The sequence below is a fragment of the Papaver somniferum genome, chromosome 7, assembly GCF_003573695.1.
Source record: "Papaver somniferum cultivar HN1 chromosome 7, ASM357369v1, whole genome shotgun sequence".
In the NCBI taxonomy this organism is placed as follows: Eukaryota; Viridiplantae; Streptophyta; class Magnoliopsida; order Ranunculales; family Papaveraceae; genus Papaver; species Papaver somniferum.
Genome location: NC_039364.1, coordinates 139550463 through 139577133, shown reverse-complemented (window position 1 = coordinate 139577133; position 26671 = coordinate 139550463). Strand labels below are relative to the sequence as shown.

The following is a 26671-nucleotide window of genomic DNA, read 5'->3' as shown; positions in this document are numbered from 1 at the left end:
TTATGCCATCGTGGCCGGTCCCGCACCTCTTTCCATTATTTTATATTATTTTGTTATTTTTCCTCATCTTACGAAAACTCCTACATTTGAGCAAACTGCCTCGTTTAAGCAAAACTCTTAGTTTCTCCATATTTTCCTTCAAACGATGAAAAAATAGTAAAAAATTGGGAAATGTGTCACGGGAAAGGGCCACCTATCCGGACGGCCATGCCCTATCCGTGACCGATCCCATACCTTAAAATTCCTTATTTTATCATATTATTATTTCCTTCATTTCATGAAACTCCTTCGTTTGAGCGAAAACCCTAGTTTTTCAATATTTTCTCAAATATTGCTCAAACCACGAAAAAGCCATAAAGTCAAATGGTCACATGACAGACTAGGCTTTTCACGTCAAAAATTAAAATATTATTATTTTAATATTCTCAAAATATTGGTCGCACGAGCAAAATTCTACTTACTCATTCGAGCAAAATTGAGAGTTACAGTCAAGATCAAACTTTTCTGAAAATCCAAAATATTGCTGAAACGCGCAACAGAAAATACCAAAACTCTCAGGACTGAGACACAGACAGTATGGTGACACGGGCATGTGACCTTGACCGACAAAGGTCGGCTCTTAGGCTTGCAAGGAGCCGGTCCCACGCTCTTTCATAATTTTGACCCAATCAGCTCTCAACAGTTCATATTAGGTCCAAACTCTCTGCAACCAACTTGGAATTTTCTCAATTGACTACCAGATGGCCCCACGACCACCAAGGTCCGTTCACATGACCCCTTGGCCGCTCATCATCTCTCCGTAATTAGGTTTTATTACCTAACGCTCAGACGAGCACTATTTTGATAAATGATTAAACCAGCATTTGATCATTCTTTCACCAACTGGTCAACAAAGGACGCACCTTGGCGCTACAAGGTCGGCCATCATCCCATGTAGTCGGTCTCTCCTTCACTCAGTGAATTATTTTCAGCAAATCATCAACTGATCGGCAATCGATCAAAATTAGGGTTTCGAACTGAATGCGCTGCAAATCATAGTTCTGAGCAAGTTCAAACACCAATAATTTTATGTTAATCCAGCAATCAACATTTTGGTTAATCATATAATATTCGGTCCTTTAATTAATATTTTATTTTGTCATGCTACCAATAATTCATCAAATGAGCAATATTTGCTCAGATGAGCAATGTTTGCTCGAATATTGATTCAACTATAAATATTCAGTAATTCCTCAAATGAGCAATATTTGCTCCGAGGAATATTGATTCAACTATCAATATTCAGTAATTCAACAATTAATCAGACGAGCAATAGTTGCTCAGACTATCAATATTCGCGTTGATCCAGTTATCGACATTTATCCAATTAGTTAATGTAATACTCTTTATCCAATTAGCTTGTTAGACTTCCAACTAGTTAATGTAATACTCTTCATCCAATTACAATAAAAAAAAAGGTTAGGTGTTGTTATTAGAAGAAAAGAAAAAAAGGGAAGAGAAAAAATCAAAATTAATTAATTTTCTAAACAAAATACTCTAATAGGTAGGGCTGAACATGGTGTCGGTTAACCGTTGGAAACCGACCGAACCAGACCAATAAGCAAGAAACCGAACCAAACCATTTAGATTTGGATTGGTTTGGTAAAAAATTTTGAAAAACCGACAGTATTGGTTTGGTTTTGGTTTGGCCTGAAAACCGAACCAAAAACCATTGGAAAACCGATAAATATAGACCGTTGATTAATATCAGATAGATTCAATCCACACCCTTCATATTTCTTAAGTTATAACCCAAGTATACATTCGTCGACCTAATTTTCACTTCACATCTTCGCCTCCTTCTTCACTCTTCAGTCTTTAGTTCATAGAACAGAAAGTTGAGATGTCAGATGCGTAAGGAATATACCATGGTTGCGATTCTCTAAACTCTAGTAGAATCTAATCATTCTTCTTCTTCTCCTTCTCCTCCTCCTTCTTTTCAGGCGAAATCTGTTCATATGAGTTTGTAATTGTAACCTGTCAGTGTTAGCTAGGGTTTACTAGTAGAAGGTATCATCTTCATTCTTCAGACGAAATAAACAAGTGAACATCTAATTTCTTTTAAGAGGTATCATATTTATCATTTATGTAACTTGGGTTACTTGATTTACATGATTTATATTTAATCTAGGGTTTACTAAAATGATTTGATTTTGCATGTTTTGTTTTTTTGCAGGATTAATTTGATTTCTTTGATTCAACTATGGAGGAATCAGGATCAACACCAGTAAGATATTTTTCCTCAAGAATTAGAAAAATAGGATTCTAAAATTTGCAGTCTTCTTTTACTAATTCGTTCAAGTGATTGGTACCACTACTGTGTCAATTCGTTCTTTTAGCTCTAGCTGAGAGGACATCCAGTGAATTTATCTACTCCTTAATTAATTATAAACATTAATTTTGTGGCTTATGCAACAACAAAAAAAAAAAAAGGATGAATTAGGGAAGTTGGCAAAATCTATCATGTTATGTATAAGTCAATTAGGGATTTTTTTTTGTGTAAAATCATGTTCACGTTCAACTTCAGTTCTGTCAATGTTATGTTAATGTTAAGTCAATTAGTCAAATAGAATCGTCAACAATCTCTCAGAGAAGGAGTAGAAAGAAATGATTTTTTTTTTCTTTTCCTAGTAGGTCTATATCTAATGTATGTAGTGGAAGAAGATCTCTTCATTTTCTTCCTTCAGAAATCTATGACTAGCTTACTGTGCGTCTGTGCCCACGAAGGATTTTTTTTTCTTATTCTTTTTGAAACACACGAAGGATTCATAAACAAGAAACTTATCTTTTTAATAAGTAGTATTTGAATGCACTTTGATATGCTTTTTTTACATGTTATCTGATTTGAATTTCTGCCTTGTTTATATTCAGGCTTCCGTTAACTCAAATGCATTGTTGCCACCACTACATCCTCCTCCAAGATCTTCTAACGCCTCTACTGAAGTTAGTTCAGTTGCAAAAGTACCAACTGCTGGTGAAGCTCCATCTGCACCAGCTGCCAATGTTTCCGATGCTGGTACCATCACTGTCACTGCACCAGCTTCTAAGAAGCGGAAGAAAACTTCATGGGTTTGGGATCACGTTGATCTGGACCCTCCTCCTTCGATAATGGTAACTTGCAAGAAATGTAACCAAGAATGAAAGCTGACTCTTCTACACATGGGACCGGCTCCTTGAATAACCATTTAAGAAAGTGTCTGAATCTTATTCCTAAGGATTCTGGTCAGTCGACTCTTTCTTTTGAACCTGCTAGGCTGGGAGGCGTATTCTCGATCCATATCGAAGTTCTTTACTTCCCACAACAGTTGAGGCATTGATTTGTGCTCAAAATTGGTTGAAGACGCCGATTGATCTTGATACTCTTCCTTGGGACCAGAAGAGGAAGTTAGTTCAGGTATTATTTCATTTGTTAATTTGTTTGTAGAATTTTTGGACACTCACTGTATACTACTGATCGGCATTTGTTCATTGCAGAATTTTTGGACTCTCTCTCTAATCCATGTTCGTAAACATAACAGATGATGATGTTGAGGACTAAGCAGTACCAAGGTAATTCATCTCACCAATTGGAAGCATGTTTTCTTTGGATTTAATTTAAAGTCTTAATGTGCTAATTTAGTGCCTCTTAAACCTGTTAAGTTATTACCTGTTCAGTTAGCAAAGAAAGATACATTGTCCTCCTGATGGTGTGTTTACATGTCACGTCTTTTCACTGTTAGCATTTTCATGTATTGCTTGCCATCATGATTAGTGGAAATATACGTGAATTAGATTCTAACTACCAGTTGCTTGCCATTTTCATATACATGCAGTCAGCAACCCTGGAAAGTCTGAAGCTATCAGTTGATTTTGTGGATGCATAGCTGGAAAGTGTCGATGTTGTTTAGATGTTATGGAGACTGTGGATCTTTTGAATTACTAATCTTTATCTTTTGAATTGTGTTTAAGAATGTTATGAATTTGGATTGTGTATGGAATGGGAATGTATGTAGCCAGTTAGAAGAAATCAAAAATCTTTAAACTATGTTTTTTTTTCTTAGATTTGAACTGTCAGTTTCCTGAAACTGACATAGCAGCCGGTTAACCGATATCCACTGGAATAAACCGAAACCAGCTAGAACCATTAGAAACCGAACCAATGGTTAATGGATTGGTTTGGTTCATATTTTAAGAAACCGATATAGTATTGGTTTCGGTTTTGGTTTGGCTAAAAACCGAACCAAAACCGACCATGAACAGCCCTACTAATAGGCTTACACATGTAAACGTCGCCAAATCACCGAGGCAAAAGAGGGTAAATTAGTAAATGCAGACCAATATTAGTCCTGTCCACATCTTCAGTAGGGTTGAACATGTTGTCGGTTAACCGTTGGAAACCGACCGAAACCAGACCAATAAGAAAGAAACCGAACCAAACCATTTATATTTGGATTGGTATGGTAAAAAAAGTTGAAAAAACCGACATTACTGGTTTGGTTTTGGTTTGACCTGAAAACCGAACCAAAAACCATTGGGGAACCGATTAATTTTAAACTTAGTTTCTACCGTCGATTTAAAAGTATTAGATTCTACCCATTGATTTAGAGGATAAATAGAAACCCTAAATCTAATATTTCATTATGATACTCTCCCTCTTCTCTTTCTTCTCTCAGTCGCCTCCCTTCTCCACCCCCAACTACAGCTGCTGCTACTACTCGACTTTTTTCTTCCCGTCTTCCTTTTTTTTTATTTGTCAATAACTAAATTAAGATATATTATATATCTTCTTTTGATCTCTAGAATTAGAGTAAGCTTTAACTATTCTTGATTTTTTTTTTGGCTGTATATTTGTGTAAACCAATACTATCGGCAACTACGATTTTTTTATCTGTAAATTTGTGTATTTTTTTTTGGTTTGACATAATTATTGGTTAACCAAAAACCACTGGGACAAACCGAAACCAACTGGAACCATTTGGAAACCGAACCAATGATTAATGGATTGGTTTGGTTTAGATTTTTAGAAACCAATAATATTGGTTTCGGTTTTGGTTTGGCTAGAAACCGAACCAAAACCGACCATGAACAGCCCTACTCTCCAGCGATATATTGGCGCTCTCTGAATTCCAGCACATCACAAATTCACAATACTCGCGATCGTCTCTCTCAGTTGAATCTCTAGATCAATTCCGTTTCATCAGGTTCTTTCTCTCTCCGCAAAAATCTTTACAAATCCATAATGTTGATATTTACATTCTAAATTTTCATTCAGTTGCTATTAGATTCGTAAATAATTTCTCCACTGATTTAATCTTAAAGTACTAGTACATAGATCTCTGAAAATTATCTTTACTGATCTGTGACTTTTCATTATATTATTTTGGAAATTGAATGGAAAATTTCACAAGCTTTGGTTGAATCTAGATTATGATTGTATCCATTTAGAAATTTATGATTAATGATTTTATGTCGATCTTATTGCATCTAATAATGATCTAATTAGGCATTAAGATAAGAATCTGTTAGATTACCTTGTCTGGGTTATGTTGATCTGATTTTCTAGGGATTCTTTTATATATGTTTTAGCATTTGCAGTACAAAATGGAATCTGGCAAACAAGGTGGAATTCAGCTCTTGTTAGCTGCGGAACAAGAAGCCCAGAGCATTGTCAATGCTTCAAAGAATGGTATTAATTTTCTTATGCTTTTCAGTCTGGATCATGTGTAGTTTCAATTGTAATCTGCAATTGTTGTAATTTACTTATTCAGATTTGGGATGTCTTTTCGTGACCCTAATAACTGCAATAATTGAACCCACATGTGCTTTCCCTTACCTTTTTGTATGTCAGTGATGTACAGTTGATTTGTAACTTACTGTCTATTTGGAACCATAAGAAAGATCTTAGGCTACAGTTGATTTTTATTTATTAATTTGTATGTGCCCATATGCATTTGTAGTTATACTGAATCTAAATCTCCTTGTCCAGACAAAATGACTAGGATGAAACAGGCAAAATTAGAGGCCGAGAAGGATATCAGTGATTTCCGAGCACAAGTGGAAGCTGACTTTCAGAGAAAAGTCGCCGAGGTAAACAAAACGCAATATGAGTTCAACTGTTTGAATTCAACTTGATATGAGTTATCGTCAGTTCTGTTTGTCTGTTGCACATCTCATGACTGAAGTCATTAGCTAATCTCTTGATGAAAGAGAGGTATCTTTTAATGTTTGGGAAAAAATTCTGGCTTTTACCAACGTTTCTATGTCCTGAAGATGGGATTGTATATTCTATGTGTAATGCTGGCTTTATGTTTTATGTTTTTGCTTAATGCTTATATTTTCCAACAGACGAGTGGAGACTCGGGTGCTAATGTGAAGCGACTTGAAGTAGAGACCGAGGAAAAGATCAATACCCTTACGTCAGAGTCCTCTCGAATCTCTACTGAAGTTGTGCAAATGCTCATGAGACATGTGATGAGCGTGAAGACCTAGAGTTATGTTTCTCCGTTTCTTGTTGTGGCTCTTTTGGCTTAGCATCCATATGCAGATTGTTCCTTTTTTCCCTTTCCGTTCGCAGTTAAGTCTGTAACTCCTTGAGGTGAATGTGGTATATTGGCTTGCCCATTTGAATTGCGTCAATATTTCTTTTGAAATTTGTCAATTTGGTAATAAATATGTTCTTTACTTATGAATTTCAGAATTGATATTTGTACTTGGTGAAATGCTTTATTGTAAACAACTACTTTAAGAATAACATTGACAACTTATGTGCACCCAATCCATGATTGAATTTGAAACCTTAATTAAGAGTTAAATTAAAATGTTTGTATGTTACTTACTGTTCTGTTCTGGAATCGGTTGATGTGGCCTAAAACTATCAGCAATGTCATCTGATTATGAAACTCCTTGTGAACCTTCAAAACTGCTGCTGGTATATTAACATCAAGTAGGCAGCTATGTTATAGTCTCTCTCTATCTAAAACGCTCATAACTTGTCCGCGTTTCTTTCCTTGAACTGTGTAACTATACCGGTTTCATTCTTGATCACCAGATGAACTCTTTCACAAAATCATCCACAAGGCAATGGGTCTCATCAGTAATTTTACCAGTAGTCCCCACATGAACAGTTTCCATCATTAAAATGATGAAACCTATTTGAATCCCGCAACACAATTTGCCGCCCAGCAATCTTAGATATGTATTGAAATGCAGAGTGGCAGTCACCACACACACGAAGATTTTTCATAATTCTTATCGGCAATCCTGACGTTTTAAGGAGAACAAAAGCTACTGCAAGTTTCTCGCTGTGGTGGTTTAGAATCTCTTCCTTAGTTTCTGTTTCAAGATCATACAGGGCAAATTTTGTCTGAGGTATGTAACCAGCGTCCTTCATTTCCCTGGTTAGATCCCTTAGCTTTGCATAGATTTCATCTATGTTTGGATGAGATTTGTCTCCTGCTACAAAAACATGAACACCATCTTTCATGGTAACCCAACTACTACCGGCTGCCTTTCTCACTGCTGCCCTCTTCATCATGGACCGGGCTCTTGCTACATCTTCCCACCTGCCTCCAGAAGCATGCAAGTTACAGAGAAGCACATAGTTCACAGCATTTTGAGGCTCTAACTCCAGAAGTTTTTCTGCAGCCTTTGTTCCTAAATCTGTTCTTCGGCCATTTGCTCTGCAGCAAGCTCCTAGAACAGTCCTCCATACGAGAGCGTTTGGCTTCACTGGCATTGCCTTAATGAAGTCCTCCACCATATCAAGCTTGCCAGCCCGTCCAAGGAGATCCACCATGCATGAGAAATGTTCCATTCCAGGAACCAAACCGTACTCGTTTTTCATAGATTCAAAATGTTTGAATCCTTGCTCAACAAAGCCTGCATGGCTACAAGCCGATAAGATACCGACGAAGGTGACATGATCCGGCTTATGACCACTCCGGCGCATCTCCATAAACAGCTCTAGTGCTTTATCACCAACCCCATTCCGTGCATAACCTGATATCATTGAATTCCATGAGAACTTATTTTTCAGAGGCAACAAATGGAAGACCCTCAGAGCATAATCAACTCTTCCACTTTTAGCGTACATGTCGACAAGTGCACTTCCCACTACAACATCAGATGTTACAAAATCCTTCATTCCACGAGCATGAATTTCCATCCCCCGCCCTAATGCTGCAACAGAGGCACATGCACTGAGAACTGTGGCAGAGGTGAAACAATCAAAACTCTGACCCTTCTGCATCATAAGCGAGACTAAATCCATGGCTTTGGAGATATGACCATTCTGGATATATCCAGAAATCATAGAGTTCCATGATACTTCATCCCTCCTTTCAGACATTTTAGTAAAGATCTTTTCGCAATCATCCATTCGTCCGCACTTCCCATAGCAAGATATAAGTGCATTCTCAACAACATCGTCATCTGAAACACAACATTTTAGCACTAGGGAGTGAACCTGCTGGTTCAACTCCAGAACTGCGAGCGATGAAACGGCTGCGAGAAGATTTATGAATGTTACTCTATTAAGATCCCATCCATCACGCATCATACATAAGAAACACTCAACTGCTTCTACATGCGACTCTGAATCAGCTAATGCCCCAATCATAGAATTCCATGAAATCTTATCCAATTCCGGCATCAAAGCAAAAAGCTTTCGGCATTCAACTAGATACCTAGAATCTGCGTACAGGGCAAGGAGTGCATTCGAAACAGAAACATCTAAGTCAAGACCCAGTTTGATCCCTTCACAATGAAGTTGTGCTCCCAGTTGAATACACCTGAAGCTTGCACATGAACTTAGAGTGCTGATTAGTGCAAACTTTGATGGCAAAAACCCAGTTCTCATTCTACAGAAACTTTTCATTGCCTCCTCAAAGCGTCCATTTTGATCAAGTCCAGTTATTATGGAGTTCCACGAGACCTCATCTTTGACCTCCATGAGCTTAAAAACTTTGCAAGCATCATCAATGAAACCACACTTTGCATACATGTTAACCAGTCCATTTGGAATTGCAACCTTCGAATTAATAAGATCATTTCTTAGCACGTATCCATGAACCTCTCCACCCTTTCTCCTTCCTTCAACCGACAACACAAACTCAGCGCATGCACTTAAAAGAACCACAAAGGAATCAGAATTTCTGCCGACCAAATCCCTCGTCTCCCTAAAAACGTCTGAAGCATCCTCTCCTCTTTTATGTTTCACCAACCCAACCATCAATCCATTCACGGATACAGCATTTCTCTCTCTCATTTGTTCAAAAATCTTCTTAGCATCATCAAGTAATGCGCACCTTGTAAACCCACTAACCAAAGCACTACCAACATACAAATCACTGAAGAATCCAGATTTAAGGATCCGACTGAATATTTGCTCGAGCAGGGATAGACCAAAACCACTGACAGATGAATAAGTAGCGGTTATCAAACTTCCAAATGTGTACTCACTTGGTTGAAAAAATTTGAACCCATAATCCTCCCTTTGCATTGCCACAAAAATCTCAAAAGCTGACAAAACATCTCCTGTACGTGAATAAACTGAAATAATACAATTGCAGGATATAGAATTTTTCATCGGTATCTCATCAAAAACACGGCGAGCGCATACCATAGAGTCCAAACTACATGACCCATACATCGTCATCAGTACATTACAAACTACAACATCCAGTGAGTTCCAAGTTTTCATAATAAAACCATGAATTTGCATTCCAAATTTAAGTCCATCTGGTCCAGAATCTTGGCAAGCACGCAGAACAGCACCAAATCCATAATGAGAAGGCATTATTCCGGAGCAAAGCATAGAACGGAATAGCAAACATGCCCGATTAGACATTTTCTGTTTGTTATATCCAGACATCATGCAATTCCAAGTAACTTCATTTCTATCAGGCATTTCATCGAACACTTTCTGGGCACTTACCATATCATTACTTTTGGCATAAATGTTAATAAGTGTATTAGATAAAACAACATCACTACAGTATCCATTCTTGATGATAAGTAATTTAAGTTTCTCAGCGTTTTTCGAGTTTGTAGAACCCTCATATCGACTAATGAGATTCTCGTATGTCTCAGAATTTGTGTAAGAGTTATGGATTTCATTGTGTGCTTGTTCAAATGAGGGGTTTTGGATTTGAAAATTAGAAGACGGAGGGGTTTCGAAATACTGGTTACAGTTCGTATTACTGAATGGTGAGATAATTGCATCAGTTAAGCTGCTAAAACAGGGGATTTTGATATGGTGAGATAAACCGTAAGCAGAGGTTCGACATTTGGGGATCATAGTAAGGTAAAAATATTTTTTTTATTTGTTTTTATCAATCTTTTCCCGCTTGTTTTCAAAGGAGTGCTTCCAGAAATATTTTTCACTTGTCGGAGTCTACCTAGAAATTTTGGTAATCAATTTCCTTTTATCAAACACCAACAAGCGCATGTAGCTCAGTGGATAGAGCGTCTGTTTCCTAAGCAGAAAGTCGTAGGTTCGACCCCTGCATGGACCGAGTTAGTGGGCGAGTCAGATCCAGATCCCCGGTTAGCAAAAACAAACACACTCCTAGTGCTTGGGGGTTAAAATGTGACATTATATCTACTAGTTTCTCATCCGTGCGATGCACGGGTCTATTTCTTGCCTATGGAACATCGGAAGAAAAGGTCAGAGTCACTAAATTCTAACCACTGGTAACCAAGTAAACTTTTTTAATAAGCAGTTCTCTACTTATATTTTTGTTTATCTATGTTTCCAGATTTCAGAATTGATCATTTTTTTTTTGAGTGACACAACATTGTGAATAGCTTCATCAAATTTATACGTAACAAATGATGTGAAGGGTAAATGCAGTGCGGAATCTTAGGATGGTGTCATTGTTGGGTAACTCGATGCATAAAGTGCACAAAGTATCTATATTACATGAAATAGCACTCCACAATAACATATCAGGTTGAAAAAATTCCGGGTAAGCAAATTGTAGAATAAGTGCAAAACTATAAAAGAACCCAAATATCTACTAAAAGGAAAACAGAAACAAAGTTGGAAGTAATATTCTTCTTGATGATAGTCGATTTTTAGTTTTGTTTGACATAATAACTACTAATAATTAAAGATTAGTTAAGGCGAGCATTTCCTCGAGAGTAGGCCATATTAACATGAGAGCATTCCAAGCTTTTATAATTTGTTCAAGTTTTGTCAAGAAATATAGATGTAACTTTGGAAAACAAAATGGACTACTAACTTTCTTCTCTGCCAAAAAGACTGACTGCATGACCCTGATAACTATATATAACTAAAGCTACTCAAGGATTAAATGAATTCCTTGTCTTAAATTGTCTTAAATATGTAGAAATATATAAACCCTTTATACGCTTAGGAATCCGTCTGTATCTAATTTTGTAAAAAAAACAACTTTCGATGTTAAATCTGTGTATTACATAAACAAAAAACCAAACGGAGGGGAACAAAAAAATCAGTGTTGATATTAGTTATTATCTTCTACTAAATTTATAAAAAACAAAAAAATAAGATATGCACCAATGATTAAGAAAATCAAAAACAATGATACTGATTGTTCGCTTTACTAAGAAATCAAAATAGGAAACATCGAGAATCAAATTATGGTGTTGATATCAGGTTGATCACTTTTTACCTTGATATTGTTTGCCTATACTCGGCAACGATATTTATAATAGTGCAAGATCGAGGTACCTGACATAATGACAGTACATATCAAACAAACAACCCTAATTCGCACGAAAATAAAATAGAAATAATAATTGAAAAAAGCGATGTGAGCACAATCGGATTTGGTATTTGCTCGAATGCTTTATATATAGACACCAAACCCAGGAATTCCATAAAAGAGAACCGACTTTATTTTAGAATAATACTAATCTAATATCTAAAAAATATAAATTTTTGATAGCCAGAGTCACTTTGTTAAGGATTTTTTTTCCCCAACAAATATTGAGTATCTTTTCACACTGGTTCAGGAATCTAATTAATTTAAGTTTTTTTTTCAAATAGAATCTATAATATTTTATCTTTGGATAGTTTAGAAATCCACATTATCTTCGTATCACCGTAATTAGTGGTTGCAAATATTTTTGAAAAATAAATATATTATATATATCAAGATATAACGAAATTAGAAATCTACTTTATTTCAATTTATTTTTTATTTGACTTATTTCAATTTTTAGTTATGGTATGAACAAAGTTAAGAAAAGTAATATGAAAATGAGGTCTATTATTTTGTTATTGCTTGAATTTTTGTATGCTTATCTTAGTATTGGCTTGCTTCAGATTTTAAATTCTTAATTGCTTTAATTTTTTGTTTTAGATTCTAACAATTATGTACTTTTTTTACTTTTGGATAGGATTACCAAAAAATGTATTTGCAAGAAAGACAAAATGTCGGGTTCAGAGGTTAGTACGACTATCAATTTTATTTTTTCTAATTCTTATCGGAAGTATAATCTTACTTTATTTAGTTTTAATTGATAGAATGGAGTTGTAGGAAAAGAATGATTCTAAAAGTTGTAAAAGGATATTGGACATACACATTTATTCATTAATTATGTGATATTGATGCATGATTGATTTAAATTTTTTATTTTGATCAAATTGTGAAAGTGTGATTGATTTTTGATTTTAGGAAATTATTAAATTATTAAAATAATATAAGGAAATTCTTTTAGTGTATTTTTGGAAACATTAAATTTTTTGAAATAATTATTTTAGGAAATTGGTTAATGTCTTAAGATTTAAGACACTAAGAAAATGATACCAAGCAAAGAGGAATAAAAGCCTGAAACTGAAATTTCATATTTAAATTGCTCACACAAAATGAATTCTCAAAACTCATTAACACTCCAAAAATGTACTAAAAGAGAAAACCCAACCATGCTACTGGAAAAAAAAAATCACCTTTTTCTCTAAAACGCCCAATGCTTCAGCAAAGAGAAAGTGGGCACTATTCTTTTCCGTTTTTTAACTTGACGGTAAGGTTCATTGCAACAACACAAATATACTATCTACAACTACACTACAATGTTAATCCATCATCGTGTTTTCTAGAAGAGTCAATGTCTTTGTTTCTTAGTCTCCATTGTGGAAACAGTAATAACTACATTGTTCTACAGAAACAAAGATAGTCATTTTCCAATAATACAGTTCATAAACTTGATTAAATGTTTATTTTATTTTGTTTAGTGGGATAAGTTGAGATCACTCCATGTCATATTCATGGACCTGTATAACAGCAGTTCTTTATTTAGATCAAAGGAATACCGATGTTTATAATATTTATAGTTTTTCATTATTTCCATATCAGTTTATAGTGTCATAACCCACGGTGTCTAAAAAAATTCAGAAGTGCAAAAGCGAACCATGCACATGTATCGTATCCAAGAGTCTCCATATGTCTCACGGGTAGACCTACATGTGAAAATACACGTACTGAGTTCCGCCAACGATTATATCGATCCCCATAATGAGTGGTACCAACACAGTTTCTATGATTAATGAGAAATTTCGTAAACACGCGTTAAATGTATCGATGAAAATGGGGATCGATACATTATAATGCAGTATATAGTTGATTGATCCATGAACCTTCAGTATGTTGGTCACAGTATAGATGTCTCCAACAGCTGAAACACTATCAATTATTTGCAATAGCCAGCATAATACTTATTTTCCTTTTTCGATCTATTTGCATATTCTTCGTAAAAATATCCCATTTACATGCAAAATATGTATACAATCATAACTAAGAAACCTAATTGAATGAATTGTAAGGTCTCTTGAATACGACTACCTGCTATGTGATAAAGGACGTTGAAGCAACCTGCAAATGGATCAATGCAAGTGGATCAACAACTTGCCAAATAAGGCTTAAGGGAACCCAATCAGAGTGCACCACCACTCCACCAGCATTAGTAAATAACCAATTAAAAAAAATCAAATCTTGATAACGATGAGAGGAACAAAAAGAGAAGTGATAATACAGACATAGTTCGAGATCTTCACTTGCATGGTCCCACTTTTGACTTCATGCCTGGTACTTTCTGGTGATCATCCATAGCTTGGTTAGTTTTTCTGTTTGCTGCCTGGAAACACAAAACGAACTAAGATTCTCATCGATTATTATTTTTACTATTTGCTTTTCCCAGTCACAATACCATGGCCAACAAAAAAAAAGTCTCTATTAGAATACCACTATTAATAAATAAATAAAAATCTCAAACAAAATATCATAATCAACAAAAAAAATAAAATTAATTGAGATTTCACAATAAAAACAACAACCTTCATAAGAAAATGCACCCGAAAGTATAAACAGCCATAACTTGAGAAGTTCACTAAATTATTTCTTACCAAAGAAGATTTTGATACCTTGAAGAAGACACCAATGGAAAGAGGACTTGGATATTTTTGAGTTGCCCCGGAGACAATCATATTAAACGGAAACTTGAACAATAACGATAACTTTTTCGAACCTGCAAAAATAAACGGCAACCATCGATCAGAAGAAAAAATCCCGAGCATCTGTAAAACAAACATTAAAAACCGAGGCAACTCCCAAAAAATGAGCTTTTACTATTCCTCGAGTGTTTTTATATATAGGAGAGGATGTTAGTATTTCTGGAATTAATGTTTCATATTTAAGAAGAGAACTGTAAAGATTTTTCCTTTGCTAATCTTAGAAATTTTGGTATTACTTTTGGTTGTAATACCTTACTTGTTGTGTTCCATATTATTCTTGACTGAAAGGTAACATGGTAAAAAAAGAAAAATATCTCTCCTTTCAATTTCATTTCAATCTTATAAAACTATATATTCTCTATATAAAAACGTTCTTTTAGATCTTAAAAATTAATTACCTAAACCAGGGTTATTCTATAGTTATAAACTTTTGAACACAAATTAAATACACTAAAAATACGTTCATCACTCTTAACATGTATAGCAAATACCTAAATTACACGTTCTGATTTTATTTTTTAAAATCTTTTTATGGAAAGAATAATACTAAGAAAAATTACTATCTAAACTCATTTTCTGTTGTCCGCTTTTGGCCTGATTTTTTCTTTTGCTCCCAAAAATTTGCTTAATGTTGTTTGATTGTTTGTCATGATTTTCTATGATGACATTGTATCTTGTTTATTGGACAGGATTAATAATCCTTTTTATTTATTTTTGCGAAAGAGGAAGCATGGTTCTCATAATTCCATGTATATGTTTTGATTCTTATTATTAATTTGATTTTAGTTAGGATTATTTTAATTATTATTGGTTTGGAATTGTAATTAACATTAGTTTAATTATAAAAACTGTAATGTAATTGGACACTGGACCTCAAACATTCTTTTTATTTTATTACGATTGATTCCGTTTTGTGATGAAACCATGATGGACAATTCATATCTTGATGTGATTTTATTTCTACGTATCTGTGAATTTTAATGTTAGATCTAAATTAGATATTAATTATATTTTACCCGATTTTATATCTATTTTTAACAATTTTATAAGATTGTGTAATACTTAATTATTTTTGGTAATATTTTCCTTGAATGTAATTGGCCGGAAAAGATTTTGAGGGTCTAAAAAATTCTCTTGAAATTTTCTTGGCTGAAATATACAATGGTGGGGTCAGAATCAACCAGAAGCTCCGGTTAACCACGTCTCCCGAAAAAACTCTCTTTTTATATAGAGAATAGCATAGAAATATAGAATGGATGAACTCAAATAGATCAAGCTATTATAATATAAAAAAGAGGGAGGATCCATGGACACTCTTAGATGGACAAGGTTGGACAAGATTTACGTCATTTTCTCCTCAAAACTCAAACGATAATGCATTTAAATCTAATATTTTGATGGTATATTCTTCTTATAAGACTCTACATTCCAACAAAAAATGAGCACAATTCGAGATGTATAAACATCCCACTTCTAATAAACAGACTGTTAAATGTTACATGCATCTTAAACATTTTTTGTGGTTACACCCTTCCACTAATTTCTTATACACTCTACCTTAGGTAGAAGAAAGTACAAGCTATCATTTGATGCAATTTGGTATCTTCAAGGGGCTAAATCTGACTACTCAACGAAATAATGTTACACCGGCAGTCTAAAAAGACGAAGTTACTTGAAAACTTTGACAATCACTCGTTGTGGAGCTTTTGCATCATTGTTTGTCCTCTTGTAGGGAGTGACTGTGAAGGATAGCTACTGTCTCTTCCATGGCACTGCAGTTGTAAAGATAGCAACATCAGTAACTACTACTCAAACAACAGATAGTGGTTCTCACCATGGAATTGAAATTTGACGTGCATAGTGTTAGGAAGCACTACTTGTATTATGCTTGTTCAGCTGTCTTAATATTGTCAAACAAGAGGTGACCATATCATTTTGCTTCCATACACTCTTAATATGATTAACCAGAGCTTACAGGAAATGTCGCCACATGGGACTGACATGATTGGTCTTACAAGATATGACTCTGGCTTACTCTACCAATGTCTAGTATTCCAAGACTAGCTATAATCAGACGCATAAGCCGGAGCATGTATATTTTGCAGCGGTCATCAGTGAACCCAATATAAAGCAAAAAGAAGGAAAATCAAACCAAAGACTAGAAATCTGAATTCTGGGTTCAACACTTCAACTCAAGTCTATTCTTTCAAGGTGAGATTCAGGTCTGAGCCACCTCCCACTTAAGGTCTTGAACTCCTTTAAGCAGTGCAATATCGATAAGGAACAAAAATTATTAATAAACTACTCTATAGAAGCAAATTTGTAAATAGAAGCACTTCGGTTTTTCTTTACCTTCCAGGTCTTAGGATTTTGTACTTTCCTAGCTTTGTGAGGTCAACCACAGTCGATCCAGCACGTCCTGAAGGAAGCAAACCGCCATCATAGACATACTCACAGTGCTCCCAAAGGTTCTCAAAATCTTTGATGCATACACTGCTTGGTTGTCCACTTAAGTTTGCGCTGGTAAGGGCAAGTGCACTTCCAGAACCACGTGCAATCACCCGAATAAATTCTGAATCTGGCACACGAACTCCTATACTGTCCAATCCTGGGTTCAGGGATTTCTCTAGTATACTAGACTCACCTAAAATGAACAAATAAAAGATATATGTATTAAAGACCAAATGTTATAAATCTATTTCCATCTTTGTACCAAAAATACAAGAGCTACATAAAGCTCATACATTCATTATTCCCTACGTGCACACCTCGAGAATTACTACGCTTGTCTACATTATGTATGGCAAGTGTACAGCAGATAAATAAATATATTTGTGAATCAAACCTCGTGTTAGCACAACAGTGACAGGTCCAGGAAGAAGACAATCAAGCAAATCATTAGGCAAATGATCTGTACCGGCAAACCTCTCAATGTTCTTAACATCCCCAACACAAATAGCTAAAGGACTTGTTTGTTTACGCCCTTTAATCTCATAAATCCTATGAACTGCTTCTGCTGAACTGCAACGCAATTGATAAAAAAACATGCCATGAGTAAGTAACTTCAACTACAGCAAAATACAAATTTCACATGAACACAGGGGTAAGTACCTAAGTAGTATTCCTCAACAGCACAATGCAGACACAAAATAGAGGGGTTGAGCTACATGTGCAGATATCATAACATGTGCAGAACTTCTAAGGCTTTTCTTTTCACATGAAGCTCAGAGGTTTAAGCGTATTAGGGTTGAGTACACTACGTTTTTTAAGTAAATCACGAACAGAATTTGATGGAAACTACTTAAAACAAGAGGAATTAGGTTTCAAAAGAATTACCAGGCATCACAAGCGAATCCATAAAGAGTATCAGTAGGCACAGCAATAACTTTCCCTTGTTTGATAGCTTTAATAGCTTCATCAACATAGCCTTCTGTTGCAGGAAGAACTGCTCTTGTTATTCTATTATCCAAACCTAAACCACATCTTTTCAAATCCGAAGCCTCCATTGCTGTTGAAAGACCCAACGCCAAACCCCTAATGCGATGCCGAGAATTAAGAAATCTCAACCTGGGTAGTCCTGAACAAAATAGGTTTTAATGCTCAGAAACAAAATAACGACTAAATACAAGATAATAAATAAAAAGAAATAAAGTAAGCTTTGAATATGTATGTGGAGAGAGACAGGGAGACTAAAGAGCACCTCTGTTAGAAGATGGGTGTGAGAATCGAGCACCCAAAACTGGTAATTTTTCAGCAACTTTGGCGGGGAAATTCATCTGAGGAAGACCAAGTTGAGGAACTGAAAATCTGTCTCCCGCGTTTTTACCTCTATAAGCAGCAGGAGCCTGGATTAAACGCAGACAAGTGAAAAACGCAGGGGCATCCAATCCTGTCAGTTCAGAATTCAGATCCTGGATAAAGGGCCTTCAGATGACGGCCTACTTGAATTGTCTCAACGTTGACCGTGGGGGGCGGGCTACTTAGTCAAGGGGTTGCAAGAAAGGAAATGAAGTTGACCGAGTCAAGGTGAAGCTGTTCTCGAGAAAGAGGTGTTAATTTGCAACATCACCGGTTGTAATATTCAACAGATTTTCTTTGTGACAATCTAACAAACACGAAATATGCCTGCGTCAGTTTCACCAACACTTTGAAAAATGGTTTCAGTGATAGAAAGTAGGAAGTGAGGAATAGAAACAAGCGCAATCAATTACCGATCAAAAAAAAGAAACAAGTGCAATCAAGTAAATTAGTAAAAATAAATCAACATAAGTAATTTGCTACGAGGGAGAGAGTTAAAAGAGTGTTAGACTCTTCCTTAAAAACATTAACATCCTATGTATGCATGAATGATTTACCAAGAGATACAACAGTTCCTTGAAGATAACCCAACACTTGAAAATCTTCATTTATCAAATGCAATCACGTAGCACAATACCCTCAGAATGAGATTACACTAATATTACCGTGCACCCAAGAGTAAGGGTAAGTTTTTTTTTCGTTGAGAAAGATAAGGGCGAGTTGATGTTCTAGTTTTTTATCTAAATAGATAAGATAAGCTCGTCTTAAGTCGTATACAAGGATAAAAATCACAAACTCACCCAAGTCCTTTAAAACGTGATGAGCATGTTTTCCTGTTTAGGCCTATTCCTATGCACATGCCAAAAAAATCTGGTTTGTCATACCAGGTGGCATGGCAAATCAATTGTGCCACTATGGGATAACCACGGAGGGACAGAGTTATTCGCGAGCGTTTTTAATAATATCGTCAGCGATATTGTTAGTAACGCTCGTTATTAACTCCAACGCTGGCGTTATAATCAATATCGCCAACGTTCGACTTTTTAACGACTATAAATACCGCATCTTGTTCATCTATTCTTCACACTTTGCATATTGTTCCCTTCTCCTTTCTCTGCTCCTCTGTTCTCTTCCCTTCACACTTTATCTTTCGTTTTACTTCTTAAACAAATACGGCGAGTGAGAAAAGAAAAAGAAACATAAAAGTCAAAGAGTCTACTAGTACCCCACCCAGTGGATTAAGCTTTGTTGTGGATAAAGATTATGAGTTTCAAAATGTTAGACAAGTAGCCGGTGTCGGTGTGTTCTCTTATCACATATCTGACCATCATGAGCGAGTTAATTCAGTTAATCTAAGAGGTGGATGGACTGAGTTCTGTATGATTTTTCAGTTACTCCTCCATGTTGTTCAAGAGAGAGTCCGAAGATATCCTTGGCGATATTTATACAGTATCATATACATCCTAGGAACCACATGACTCAAGGAGTTCAAGTTATATTTGAACGATTGGAAGACTACAAGCACGTTCTTTTTCTAGTAATTAAATTTTTAGATTATCTTTTTTGTTTTATAAAATTCAGCAAACTCTAATTATGAATAAATGTTGTTAGTAGGAGTTACACCGCTAGATTTGTACATGTTAAAGGGAATTCCATATGCAGGAAACATACTTCCATTTAACGCACTAAATTGGTTATCACAAAATAAATGGAAACAAAGACTTCCGATATACTCAAATGATGTAGAAGGAAATGATGCATACAGAAAAATAAAAGCAAATGGATTAAAGTTACTGGGTTGAAAAGTTTTTTGCAACGTTATGCTACGAAAATGAATGAGAACATGAATGCAAATAATGTATATTTGTTCCTTGAACATTATGAGGAGCTCGAACGTATATTTGTGTTATGGACACTAGGTCAATGTCTAATTCCAAATGCTAGCTCTGTGGTGTTAATTGGTTTTCTCGAAGCATTAGAAGATTTAGAGCAAGCACCAACATATGACTAGGGGTCTCCAATTTTATCAGAGATTTACATGGCCCTCGGTGATTGCTCGACGTGTGTCAAAGATACTTTTAATGCTTTTTGGGGATTGTTGGAGGTAAGAACCATTATTTTTCACACGATTTGTTTGTTATTTTCACATAAAAAATTTAGTAACCAACAATGTTATTATTTTCAATATTGGTGGTATACATATTTTTGTGTTTCGGAACCTTCTATTAAGAATCACACCAATGTTTTTCCGGTCATAATGAAGTATGATTCTGAGAATTGGGAACCAGAACAGATCGAAGATGGTCAACATACTGCGATTGCCTCAAGCTCATCAGCATACTGGTGGTGGTGTGAACTTAGAATCAATTAGGCAAACAAATCTGTTTACCCCAATTGCCTCAACCCACAATTGCCTCAAGCTCATCAGCATTTCAGTTATATCAGCAAACTCCTCCATCATATCAACAACACGCATTTCAAGATTTGTATCGTGTTCCTTTACACCCTGGACCCATTAATTACCAAGGTTATGCTGATTATGATGAGACTCAACCACCAAGTGAGTCTCAAACTGGGCAAGGCTCGTTAACTGATATGTTGAACAGTACCCTTGATCCATAAAACTTGGGCAGTTGGGTCTTTGGTCAGGAAGGAAACGGGCAAGGAAACGGCCAAGGAAATCAGTAGTTATGGGCGTAATTTAATTTAAATATTTCAAATGTAATCTTTTTATTTTAATTAATGAAAACTACTTTTACATTAATATCCAATTAGAAACTAGTTTTACATTTCATTAAAAATTAACCTTAATTTCATAACACAATATTTAAAAATTGAATCCTTACACGTGAACCTTGTACATTTCATAACATTCATCGTGACTAAACCATCTTCTGTTGTCTTCGGCACATTTGATATGAGCACTAATTTTTAGTTCTTCAGTTGACAACTCAGGATTATCCCCTTTTATCATCCACATAATTTTCTAATACTTTCTCACATCGTTATTGATGAAACAATAACGATTTTGAAGACACTCATTTGTTCTTCTTGAATTTATGTGACTTAACGTCATAAATCTTTGAAACACAGCTTCCCATGAGTTAAAAGTCTCTAAATTAAAATCTTTATCGCTTGCAACTGAAACCCAACATCGAATTAGAGAAGTATTTTCTTCTCGAGTGAAATCCGCTTCGGTCATGCGAGTATTAGGCATAGAGAAATTAATTGAAGTTGAGATGGTGTGAGTTGAAATTGGGTTTATAATGGGGGAAAATTCCAACCGTTGGATGATAAACTACTGAGCGATGATTAAATCAGCGAGCGATACAATGACCAGTGCTGGCGGTTCAATGACCAGCGAGCGCTACTATGACCACTGAGCGATCGAATCTCTATCTCTCGCTGGAAACTCCATCATGTATGCCTATATGTTATTTCGGACATATAGGCATACACGTTTGGCAGTTTGGAAAATATCAGATTTTGGCATGTGCATAGGAATACGCCTTATATCATGTCCTTTCAGTCTTACACCGGTAAATTAACCCAAATAAGTTCATGAATCATAACAGATACTCCAAAAACAAAGTAAATGCATTTTTTTCCTTTCATAAATTACATCTTCAGGAAATATTATTCTTACTAGTTGGTCACACGTGCTATGCACGGGTTTGTTTCTCGCTTACACATATTGAATGTATATTTTAAAATTCGTTTTGTTAAAATACATAATATTATTAAAAACCAATAAAAATTTAATAAGCTCGTGATTCTAAAATCTAAAGAAGAAAACCTATATTCAAGCTTCATAAATTGACTAAAAGTTATAGTGGTCCAGTTTTTTTTCAAATTTGAATTTTAATATTCTTTAAATTTCTGAAGCTCGTGTTTCTTTTTCTTATATACTTTTGTCTCTTTCCGTTCACCTAATAATAACTATATGACTTCACTTTTCAGAGATCGATGTTCTCTCTAGTATATGAGCATCAAGTAGTGATTCTTAGCAAACAATTCATCTACTTTAAACAGTCATTGCATTATATCAAATATTGGTTCTCTGACGCACAACTGGCTCATAGATTTCAATGAAGTCCGTGGGCGGTGGGCCGGTCACAGTATCGCACAACTTTCTTATTGAATGACGGTTGTGGTAGGATATGTTTTATCTCTATCTTCTTTATAGGTATCTAATTCTAGTAGTCTTTCATAGTGATATTTTTATCTTCTAATTCATGATTAGATGATAAATGCGTTGCATGACATGGTTCCTGTAGCCAAATATATAATTCCCCACCAACAATTTATCAACCATATGCATATATGATTCCTTAAATTTCCACTATTTCGGGAATGTTTTATGCCAGTTTATCATGCGACTAATTAGTTCTTATTTAAATTTACCGTAAATTATTGGTAATTAAGTCTTTATACATCTCTCCATGAGCACACTGATTCGCATAAGCTATGAAACTTTCGCGTTATTATTGAGTAAAACCTCCACATCTGGTTCAATATTAATAATTGTTCCAATTCAAGAATCATCATGCAATTCTAAATCATAAGTTTATCTATTAGTCTTATTAATTTAAAAGGACTGAAAAATATAATGTATGTCTAATAATTTTGTTATCTTGGCACAAATATTTCGATCCTGCATGGGAAAAAAAAGCGATCCTTCACCCAAAGTCCATTATCTAGAAGTGTATTTTGAACACGCCAGCGTTTGTAATGTAAGGTATTTTGAGTACCTTACAATTTAACAGTATGTATCTTTCAAGCATCTTACACAGAGTACCTTACTGGGTGGAGGAACTTTATCAGTTGCGAAGTTTTTTTTTTACCAACAACACCTACAGTGTGAGTACGTACTCTATGTTACAATGTACGACATTAAGTTTAACTTTAACAGAAAGAAAAAAAAAGTGTTCATGATTAAGGGATCAAGATGGATATTGGTTGTTGAGTTGTACTGAACTCGAAAGTGTACACTAAGCAATAAAATAACGCTACTTAGAAAATTCCTCATGAATATATTCAACGTGTTAGTGTATGTGTACTTACAATCTAGATCCATTCCTACATAATTATGCAATAAGACCTTTAGAGGCTATAAAATGTATTTAGATTTCGAACTCGTAAATTTATGTCTAATTCCAAAAAAAAAACCTTCCAAGTCACTCAAACACAATAACAAAGTTGCATAACCACATGAAGTAAACAGTATAACTAAAGAATCATGTATCGAGACCACGTTTTTTGTCTGCTTGAAGTACTTGATTGACTATTTTGATTTTCCCATCATGTGAGGAATATAAACCGTATACTTGAAAAATAAGAGAGAAAATGAGTCGATCAAGAAGAGATTAATTAGAACCTTCTTTTACCAAAAGAAGAACCATACCCGCCAACTCTTATACTTGAGACTGCAGTCTACTCCGCTGCAAAAAAAAAAACACGATAAAATCAAGTGAACGAAAGCAAGAACGAACACCTACTCTTTTTAAGCCCTTTGCCTGTAATATTTCAAGAATGTTAGTTTAACTTCTCTTACGTTAAGAGTAGCAGCACGGAAAAGTAAGGTAACATCAAATAAATATGTATGTTCTTTGTTACACATGTAAGAATCAACTGCATTTGCATAGACAACATCACAAGGCACAACTCTCCCAAACTTTCGGACTTTCCATTTAACATTATATGACCATAATAAACATTATATGATCATCAACCACGCAACATTACAATCAGTCTCTGAATTGAATCCAATTATTGCTGAATATGCACAAAAACAAATAGTATAAGATGTTTCGGTTACTCATGAATATCACTTTGACAACATAGAGATTTTATATGCTAGTTGCACACGATTATATATGAACGTGATTTGGAAAGCTCGTGGAATTCATGCAAAATAGAAACCGCGGACTCTGAATGGTTTCATAAGAACAATACCATGGTTTTTTCATCCATTTCATTTTCATTTAAGCAAAAAAGTTTGTTTAACAAAATAGTTCATACAGACATTTCTAAAATAACAAAAATGAAAAAATGAACCTGTATTTGAAATCACTACCGAAACTATATAAATTCAATGTGGTGTGTCAATTAGCATACCAAATTTCATGTCGAGAGCAATCACTGCTTCGCTTTTTTTTCTCGGAATCACTGCTTCGGTGCAGTTATGATGGATTCATAGTGCGTCAATGTATAAAAGAGGTCCTCTGCTAAATCCGTCACCTGATGAGTAAAGAATCTCTACAATTACTTGCTCCATGTATGACCAAAAACAAAAACAAAAAAGTACGGAGAGCGATAAAAATAACTTTAACTCCCCTGTAAGACTCTAAAAAACCCTTTCAATCTAGTTTAAAACTTTATAGAAGCTTAACTCCATTGGGTATATGTAAATCCATGCAATAATCAATCGATATCCAAAGCAATCTAGATAAACAAAAAGTTAACAAAACACTCTTGCGTTTTTAATGTTCACCTTACGTCATCACCGGAAGAAAAGACAAATATCACCACCTTGGATTCACCAAAAGCCAACATATAGATTTTTCTGATAAAAATCAAAGAAACCACAGAAAACAAAAACACAAACATCAAAATTAATTTCATCACCTCTGATGTCGATACTCTTGAGATCCACATTGTTGCGACTATTACAAATGCAAGTCAGCATTCATGCATTCCCCATTGCTGCTGCTATAATACATGAAATAAATAAAAAGGTTAGACAACCAAACCCCAACTGCTGCTATAATACATGAAATAAATAAAAAGGTTAGACAATCAAACCCCAAATCTCAAAAAAATAAGGGAAAAAAACAACAAAAACAAAACCCTAGAAGTAAAAACAACCAGAAAACAATGTGGTTTGGATCTCGCTCGAGTGTTTATATAGTGAGTAACCAAAACCGTAATTTCTATAATAAATTTTCTTGCTTATGAAATAATATCGACCTCGATATAAATTTTCTTTCTTAGGAAATAATATAAATCTCGATATCTCTAAATTTATATAATATATTTTTATAATTTGGGATATCCTATTTTTAGATCGTCATATTTACTTGTTGTGTTTCCTTCCAAAAAAAATATAGGGCATATTTTTATTGTATTTTTTGTTTATGGAATGAACAATTTCAGAAAAGCACTAAGATTTTTTAAAATTCAAAAGATTTTGTTATATTTATTTATTTTATGTAATCTTTTTTGATTGGCCAAAATATATATTGTGGGCCATAAATTCTTTTCTTTAAATTTTTTTATATTACCAAAATAAAAGTTATTTTCTTAAAATATTAATAACATTGATAAAAATAGAAAAAGGTGTGGAAACAATGTTATTTTGGTAAATAAAGTGATATATTTTCTTAGACAACACTTTTTAAATAGTTACCTATAAGATAAATAAATAAATATTATTTTTGGACAACTATATTTGTTTGTTGAGTTATTTTTCCAAAAAAATATTGAGTATCTTCTCCATATCTGAAAAAGGAAACTGTTTTTAGTTTGTTTTTTTTTTATGAAATGAACAATATTAAGAAAAATAATGTTTTTTTATTTTCTGTGAAATGAACATTATTAAGAAAAATAATGTTGAACCAATATTCATTTTTGTTGATTATACTTTTTTATTGAGGTTTTTGGTTCCTCATTTTTAGTTTTGTTTAAATCATGTTAAGCTACTTACATGCTTTTTTATTGACGGTTTTATATTTCGAACTATTGGACAGGATAGCCGATCGTTTTTTTGCGGAAAAGGTAGCACGTTTTGGTCAGGTAAGCATTCACGACTCTATTTATATTGATTTATAAACTTAGATCAAAGTATTTTTACTTCTTTCGAATCGCAAATGTAATCGCAGTTAGGATTAGTTTTAATATTAATCAATAGCTTTGTAATTAGGATCAGTTTAATTATCAAAAACTGTAATTGGACATTAAACATTTTTTTAATAATTTTGTGATTGATTTAATTTTTTGATGAGATCGTGATCAACAACATTTTTTTTGATGTGATTTTATTTTAATTTTGTTTGTAAAATATTTTTTTGTTTATTTCACTTGTTATTTTAATTGTTGTTAGGATGAAATGTTTATTTTTTAAGTATTTTTGGCAATGTGTTAGATTTTATTATATTCAGTTATTTCAGGTAATTTGTTTGTTTGTTGTGATTGGTGGAAAATATATTGTGAACCAAAAATATTATAAAAATACCAAAAAAAAGATATTATGGTGCAGCCAGAATCAACCAAAAGTTCTGATTAACCACGTCGCTCGAAAAAACTCTGTTTTTATATAGAGAATTCTTTCTTCCCGGCTATAAATTTTTTTACTGAGGGCTC

General features: G+C 34.4%; 4 protein-coding genes across 5 annotated transcripts; 2 read left to right on the top strand and 2 right to left on the bottom strand.

The window, feature by feature from the left end:
• The first annotated feature begins 2228 nt into the window (after positions 1-2228).
• Positions 2229-3561, top strand: LOC113295310. Its single transcript, XM_026543658.1, has 4 exons — positions 2229-2266; positions 2911-3150; positions 3293-3433; positions 3514-3561. The coding sequence occupies exons 1-4, from the start codon at positions 2243-2245 to the stop codon at positions 3559-3561; spliced, it is 453 nt and encodes a 150-aa protein (XP_026399443.1). The 5' UTR covers positions 2229-2242.
• Positions 3562-5082: 1521 nt separating this feature from the next.
• Positions 5083-6812, top strand: LOC113298581 (V-type proton ATPase subunit G1-like). Of its 2 annotated transcripts, none has more exons than XM_026547350.1 (4): positions 5083-5219; positions 5614-5704; positions 6005-6105; positions 6364-6812. In XM_026547350.1, exons 2-4 carry the CDS (start codon positions 5620-5622, stop codon positions 6505-6507), a joined length of 330 nt encoding a protein of 109 aa, XP_026403135.1. In that variant the 5' UTR covers positions 5083-5219; positions 5614-5619; the 3' UTR covers positions 6508-6812. The 2 variants fall into 2 exon arrangements, with proteins under 2 accessions (XP_026403135.1, XP_026403134.1); XM_026547349.1 differs by having other exon boundaries at positions 5087-5219; positions 5605-5704.
• Positions 6813-6826: 14 nt separating this feature from the next.
• On the bottom strand, positions 6827-10429 carry LOC113298580 (putative pentatricopeptide repeat-containing protein At5g09950). Its single transcript, XM_026547348.1, has one exon. It carries the CDS (start codon positions 10313-10315, stop codon positions 7118-7120), a length of 3198 nt encoding a protein of 1065 aa, XP_026403133.1. The 5' UTR covers positions 10316-10429; the 3' UTR covers positions 6827-7117.
• Positions 10430-15866: 5437 nt separating this feature from the next.
• Positions 15867-19000, bottom strand: LOC113293014 (yrdC domain-containing protein, mitochondrial-like). Its single transcript, XM_026541794.1, has 6 exons — positions 18868-19000; positions 18213-18617; positions 17849-18089; positions 17358-17533; positions 16865-17156; positions 15867-16284 (listed from the first exon to the last, which is right to left on the bottom strand). Exons 2-6 carry the CDS (start codon positions 18286-18288, stop codon positions 16224-16226), a joined length of 846 nt encoding a protein of 281 aa, XP_026397579.1. The 5' UTR covers positions 18289-18617; positions 18868-19000; the 3' UTR covers positions 15867-16223.
• Between the last annotated feature and the right edge of the window lie 7671 nt (positions 19001-26671).